This window comes from Amphiura filiformis, chromosome 4 (genome assembly GCF_039555335.1).
Source record: "Amphiura filiformis chromosome 4, Afil_fr2py, whole genome shotgun sequence".
Lineage (NCBI taxonomy): Eukaryota > Metazoa > Echinodermata > Ophiuroidea > Amphilepidida > Amphiuridae > Amphiura > Amphiura filiformis.
In genome coordinates, this window is record NC_092631.1 from 17233675 (window position 1) to 17241419 (window position 7745).

The window sequence follows — 7745 nt, forward strand, 5'->3', positions numbered from 1 at the left end:
TGGGAAATACAACGATCAATACATATTAGTTAACTGTAAAAGAACATCAAGCTGTACATTCTGCGCTGACAATAAGAAGCAAAAGAAGAAGAAGAAGAAGAAGCAGAGGAAGAAGAAGATGGTGAATTTTAACCTAGTCATGGTGAATGTTAACCGTACTGTATGAACTCCGCAGCCCATTTAAAATCGATAAGTGGTGCCTTTGAAATCAAGAAAACAAGAATATAAGCTTTTTAAAGTACAAGAGGCATCATCTTTTTGCTTTTATTTCATTCCATGAGGATCAGACGTAGATAAAATCTACTCAATGCTGGATTTGTGACGGTCGGTGACACGACTTACTACTGGCATAGGATTTTTGGCGTTTTATTTCAGTCCATGAGGGCAGGTATAGATAAACATCTACTAAATAGTGGATTTGTGGCGGTCGGTGACACGACTAAGACGACCTTTTATAACATGTAATGTAACGAACATTATGTTAGGATTTTGAAATTTGTTAGGGTTTGGCTTTTCAAAAGTTTGCCTTCCTTTATACTTTCATGTTTGTTGGTCGTTTGACTGGAATGGCTGAACATAGAGATGTTTCTCACATTTGACCTACTTGGTCTTTTATAATTTGCACATGATTTTATGCTTGTCTCATCTAATTTTTTCCCATGTATGTTAATATTATTATTCTAATTTAAATCAATAACACTCATAATGCACTCAAAAGATGTTGTTTTAAAAGTGGCTCATCGTTGAACAAATTTTGAACAGAGCTGCTTTGGCTTTGTAGTCTAACGGTATGTGATGGATTTCGTAATGGAAAAAATAGCTGTACTGAACGTGCTAAAGAAAGGATTTACAACAGGGAAAACAATCCTGACAAGTTACTTTATCATATTTAGCGGAAAATCACTTTTAGCCAGAATGATATGTTAAACTACGTGGGCCTTGTAGTCGTAGATAAACATAAAAGTACATCGAACAAATTGTTGAAGATGACTGTGATTTTTATGGGACACAACTTCGTCGAATATTGGAAGATGTACATTAGTTTCCTGGATTGGATTATTGAAGGGTGGGGTCAACTATGGTGATTAAACCAAGGTTTGTCAAATAATGAGCTGTAACCTGACACATTATTTTATAAATGTTTAAAACATAACAATCTTTTCCCATGTCATGTAAAGGTCCTTTGGTTTTCTTAGTTATCTTGTGAAGGTATATATTATCTATTGGCTAGAAGAACTGGTAGTCGAATGTTAAAATGTAATGTAATGTAAACGGTCTGGATTTTATAGGTCATCCAGAGGTTACGTGTCTCAATTATCATCTGAATACCAAAGCTGGTTAGTTAAAAATGACACAATTTAGTCATGTTTAGAATAGATTTCGTCGCTTCCAATAATTGTCACGTGATTCTCCATTGGTCTTATTTACAACATTAAAACATCTTTGTGGCAGCAAAAATGTAATAACACTTCTTAATTCAGTGCTAATGGCCACAAAACTCTTCAAAAACTATATCATCAGCCTCAATCCCCAACGGATGTTTATTATGCAATGCGACAGTTTTCCAATCCATTAACCTAACAGGTTACCATTAAACAGGAATTGTTGCCTCTGGACACAAGACGGTTGGGTGTATTCAACTCATTCAATCCAGTTCAATGGTCATTAGAGCGAATGGCTTAAACAACCTGGTCAATTTTACATGTTGATGGTTATACAGCCTTACATGTAATATATAACCAAAACCCTCATGATAATCTTTAGTTTGAACGACTGAACTAATTTGATCTGTCAATGACGAAAATATAAATATGAACCTAACGTGTGAGAGAGAGAGAGAGAGAGAAAGAGAGAGAGAGAGAGAAGATGCAGAAAAAACCCGAAACAAAACAAAACAAAACAAAACAAAACCCTTTACATGAAGACTCTACTAAACGATTTTGCGTTGGATACGTAATGAATATGTGTTAAAACACTCCGATGGCTGCACTCATATTTCAATGAATTCAAGGAGTCAACGTAAGGAGAATATTAATTCTGAAGAGTACTTTAGTGGAAAGCTAAGATCGTTTATGTCATGTAAGACGCTGCAGTGAGATTTTGCGAGACCTTTTGCAATCAATTCATGGTATTACATTCACTCAGACAATCGACTGTGCTATGAATTTACATTTTAAATAGATACCTGACATTTTAGTATGAATACAAAATCTTATGAAATAACTCAAAATCTCTAACTAATATGCTAAACAGATGAATGCATTACATACGTAGCAGGTAACCTATAGTGTGAGGCTGCATTCTAATGCACAACAAACATATCGAGTTACTTTGATTCTGTTATGATACGTCAACGGTTTGTAGTACCTTATTAAAGCATAATTTGCTTTCCTTAAACATAAACTTTTCAGATGGTACAACACATTTAATTATTATTTGTCGTACCGACAATCAGAACCGATTCTAGTGATATTCGATTTACAACATAATGCAACATAAGAGATCCATCAAGTTTGCGCATTAGTGCTATAGAAATCATCAATCTATATTCCATTACAATGCTTCCTTTTATTTATTGTAGGCCTTTATAATATATTGTACATTCTTGGGACATCACATTGTGGAATTTCGGAAGATGCAGTTCATTGTATTGCATAATTTTAAACTTTATGTGTAATCAAGTTTAGTTTAGAATTGGAATTTAAAGCGGGTTCTGAAGACGTACCTTTTTCCTAATGTGTAATTTTTATATTGTTGTTTTTATTTAGTTTTTCATATGTATTTTGTTTTGGAGCAAAAGCGCTGTGTTATTTGTAGAGCGCTCTAGAAATGTGCTTTAATAATAATAATAATAATAATAATAATAATAATAATAATAATAATAATAATATTGTAGACTTAAAATAACCGCATCTTCTTCGAGATATGCTTGAATTACACTGTGCAAATTTACAAACTGACTTAGATTTTGAATACATTTCTATCTATCTTGCGGACGCATCCGAGAAAGAGTTTACGATTCTTTTCCAGGAATCTCTATCAGCCATCAGATTTGGGAGGTCATTAATTTCTTGATTGACGTCCCTTGCCACACAGTCGATGTAGTTGAATGGTCTTCTTCCTCTACATGTTCGTGGAAGCCTCATACAGATGACATCTGAAATTATTTGGTCTTTTGCACGGTAGCAGTGGCCTGCAAATCTGGCTCGCCGTTGAGCAACGATGGAGGACACCTGTGGAACACCATCATAGATCTCTGCTTTGGTTTTATGTTCACGCCAGGATATATTTCGAACCCTCATCAACAGCCGGGTGTAGGTACCATCAAGACGGTCCTGAAGATCTTTCTTCATTGTCCAGGTCTCACTTCCATATAAGAGGATACTCTCTATGCAGGCTCTAAAGAAGGCAAGCTTGGTATTTCTTGATATGTTGGACTGCCAGATGGTGTGCAGTTTGTTGCAAGCTTTCCATGCTTGAGCTTTGCGAGTCAGAAAGTCTTTCTTGCTGTCGGCAACAAATGAACCAAGATATTTAAAGTCCGACACCTCCTTGAGTTGTGTGCCATCCCGAGAAAGGATTGGAGTTGGGTTCTTATCTCCATTAATACACATATATTCTGTCTTCTTGGAATTGAGAAAGAGGCCAACTTTGGCGGAATCATCTTCTAAAGATGACAGAAGATCTTGGGCATCTTGTGATAACGTAGCTGTTAAAGCGATGTCGTCTGCGTAGTCAAGATCGGTTAAATACTTGTTCTTCTCTCTGCTCGTCTTATTGGGCATGATGTCAATCCCTTTGGACTTGTCAGTGTCTATCGACTGTCTGAGGAGATAGTCTACCACTATCACAAAAAGGTAAGGGGCCAAGGTGTCGCCCTGCAGGATTCCAGCAGTAGAGAGAAACTCTTCAGTTGGTCCATCACCTGTTTGTACAAAACTTGAAGGATTATCATACATTATTGCAATAGCATTCACAATCTCCTGAGGGATCCCATAATTACGAAGAATATGCAGCATGGCCTTCCGGTTAACACTGTCGAAAGCTTTTGAGAAGTCAACAAACACAATATATGCCTGCTTCTTTGAGATTTTAAGCTCTTCTATTATCCTTCTAAGGGCTAGAATCTGTGGTGTGGTTGATCTACCCTTGCGAAAACCATTTTGGTTACGTCTGAGAATAGGATCTAGATGAGGAGAAATCCTGTTGAGCAGCATAGTGTTATACAGCTTGGCAGCAAGTGCTGACAGTGTGATACCTCTATAATTTGATGGTTGTGAAAGATCCCCTTCTTCGGGAGAGGTATACTTGTGGATCTTGACAAGGCTTTTGGCTTATTTCCTTCATGGTTTCATTACAGAAATCAAGCAGTTGCTGATGGAAGAGTGGGTTTTTCCAAACAATGGCTGGTATGTTGTCAGGACCAGGAGTTTTTGACTTGTTGAGCTTGCTCAGACCTTTTTGCAGTTCCTCCATAGTAAATGGACCAGTGTGTATTGGGAGATCGTCAGAGACATTGCTGTTAAAGAACGTATCTTCAAGGTTTACGTCTTGCTCTGGTTTCCCTAGTAAGTTGGAAAAGTGTAGAAACCAGTTGTCACGACGCTCTTCAGATGTATTGCCTTTCACTCTAACCACAGGAGCAGATTTGGTGTCAGTTATCTCCCGGAGGAGTTCCCAAGAAGCTGCATGTTTATATTCATGATGGAGGTTGTCAAGTTCCTCTGTCTTCTTTTGAATAGAGGACTCCAGAGTTTCTGTGTAGGCTTTATCAAGAGTAACTTTGGCCGATTCGAGGAGCTTTTGTGATGCTCGGGTGGATCTAGCATTGTGTTTCATAGATGCACTCTTTAAGACATCTCTTGCCTCAGTGACTTTGTCTGATGCAGCAATGTTGTAGGACTGCTTTGATTTTTTAGGGAGCATCTCCAGTGCAACTTCCTCATTAGCCGCAACTAAGGTATCATAAGTGGTGCTAATATTGGGTTCTTGTAGCTCATCGTGTAGAGAACTGAAGCGGTTATAGACTGCTACCACAAACTGCTCACCCAGGATGGTGTCTCTGGTAACCTTCTTCCAGTCAATACGTTTCATTGGGTCTTTCATGGAAGTTCTGCATTTCCGGTAGCTGATTTGACATTTGCATGAAACAATCCTATGGTCCGAGTTCACACCCTCGAAGGAGCTGTATGCACGTGAATTCTTGATTGAGTTGATCCACTTCTTTCTTACCAGGACAAAGTCTAGTTGAACTAGTTGGCCATTAGGACGCCTATGTGTCCATAATCTGTTGATGCGGTTTTGAAACCTTGTGTTTGTGGCTATGAGGTTATGTTCCTGCAGGAAGTCTTTCATGTGGTTGCCATTTCTATTGGTTTCTTTAGCAGGTGTGAAGAGAGCATCCAATGGCCCAAGCTGAGCATTAAAGTCTCCTCCAATTATAAGTAAGTTATGAGCTGGGATGGCATTAACTGTAGAAGAGAGTTCTTGGTAGAAGGAGATAACAGCTTCTTCAGGTTGTTCGTTATGTGGACTATAGCAGCAGAGAACTGTGGATGTTGGATTGCCCAGCAGAGAAATTTCCATAATCCGTTCATTATGACTAATAATGGACATGCAGGAATTGATGGCTCTTGGTGAGATTAAGAAGCCTACTCCACCAGTGGCAGCATTCCTTTGGTTCTTCCATGCTGAAGAGGTGACTAATCTGTATCCATTCAGATCTTCCTGCAAGAGGGAGTCATTGTGACAAATCCGGTGTTCCTGCAGACATATGATGTCAATGCCATAATGTGCGGCTTCATGAGCAAGTTCTTCTTTTTTGGCTAGTGAGTTGAGAGTTCTGATGTTGAAAGTGCTGATGGTAAATGGTTTTTTCCTTTGTACAAATTTGCCTTGACCATCCTTATCTGCATCAGGTTTGGTCCGTCCAGGGATGGTATCAACTGGCTTTGAGATCAAACCGTCATTGATGTTAGCATAGTCTAACGGTGACTTAGATGGTCCAGACTTCATAGCAGGGGCTTTAACCCTGGTGCTTAAATGTAAACTCATATTTCTTGTCAATGGCTGAATAAGACAGAGGTCGCCACTCCTTCTGTCATAGAGGATATAAAGGAAAGGTTTCAGCATTTAGTCCAGTTGCCACCCATACTAAATCATATGGGGATACACCTGGTCGCCTGCCGAGGAGATCTGTGTGTATGTACCCCTCAGCGGCATCGGTGAAGTCTCGATTTTTCCCAGACTCAGGTGTCTCTACCCTACAGAAGTACCTGAAACAGGTATTCTGTCCTACCATGCAAACGAAGCTGAAGACTAAAACTAAATATTAAACCCTAGACAACTGGATGATGAGAAGGAGGAAGAACTAGTATAAGCAGGAAAACACATGGAGCACCCAAAGGATGTTGAAAACATCCAGTGGGAAACCCAGCCCCTTAAGATGGTAGTAGGGTGCTGGTAAGGGTAACTTTCAGCTCCGCGGCTATAGCCTCGGCTATAGCCTTCCCTTAATACATTTAAACGCCGACTACTTCTTAGATGGTTACAAACAATGCATAAAAGCTTTTTTTTCGTTTTTATAAGTAAGCTACATGATCCATTATTGCATTATCGTTTTAAGTGCGATTTAAGTATATAGCGCTTGTGGATGTTATGAGCATACTGTGTGTTGACTTGTTTTTTAAATTCATATACGCAGTATTAATGGATGGGATCAATCGTTTCATGACCAGTTTGAGATATAAGGTTGTAGTAGACAATAATGACACTACACTCAAAGAATAATTTTGTTTTATAATACAATATTGAAAACATATATTAGTGGCTCTGTAGTCTGAGGTAATAAGGGAAATAATTGTTTGAAAGAACAGCATAATCTTGTTTGATTTAATTGTTTATTCTATGCAGAAATGTGCAGTTATGATAGTGGCAAATTGTCTGAGTGTGGTTAATGGTATCATATCCATAATGGCGGCCAAGTTAAATCAAAATAATGCGATCAAATTGAAAAGTACCTCACATGTTTTGTCTACTCATAAGGTAAAGACAAGGACTACCGAGACTGAACCGTGACCAAGGACTAGAAATATATCCTATTTGGGACAAACTGTTGATGTTCAGGGGAGGGCACTACATCGTAACATCCTGACATGACGTTATCATATTAAGGTCTATCCGATTCTAGACAAGACATCGTCATTATAAAGTCCAACCGGCACTTTCGTATTGATCTTTGTCCAGGGTCAGGGATGGACAGTTGATGTTCCCGGAGCGTATAACAGCTTTTTCGAAACACCGTTTCCTCGAACCAAATTCAATTTCCTCTCCTGCCCATTTAAGGGTAGAGACTATAGACATTTTTACCAAAGGAACATATTCTTGTTTATACCATGATATCGTTGTATCTCAATACTATCACAACTTCAGCTGTGTAACTTACCTAAAAAGTGGTTCTTTTAATTAAAAATGCAATAAATATAGTCACTCTGCGCTTTTAGTACTGACCAGACTATAGTAATATTTTTAAATCACTCTGCGATTTTAGTACTGACCAGACTATAGTAATAATATTATGCAATATTAGCAGCTATTAATCATGCTTCAGTGGGCAAGTACTTTTAACTTTAAATGGTATTGAAATTTGTCTTGTCCGGGGGGACTTCCATATAGCTCAGTGGCGTTATTTTCTAGGGTCTATGGTGAATATGACTGATGCGTAGTAGGCCTACATGTATGTAGGG

At 38.4% G+C, this 7745-nt stretch overlaps 1 protein-coding gene across 1 annotated transcript; it reads right to left on the reverse strand.

Annotated features, from left to right (window-relative positions):
* Positions 1-149: 149 nt before the first annotated feature.
* Positions 150-6054, reverse strand: LOC140150016 (craniofacial development protein 2-like). Its single transcript, XM_072172021.1, has 2 exons — positions 4867-6054; positions 150-200 (listed from the first exon to the last, which is right to left on the reverse strand). Exons 1-2 carry the CDS (start codon positions 6052-6054, stop codon positions 150-152), a joined length of 1239 nt encoding a protein of 412 aa, XP_072028122.1.
* Positions 6055-7745: the final 1691 nt, after the last annotated feature.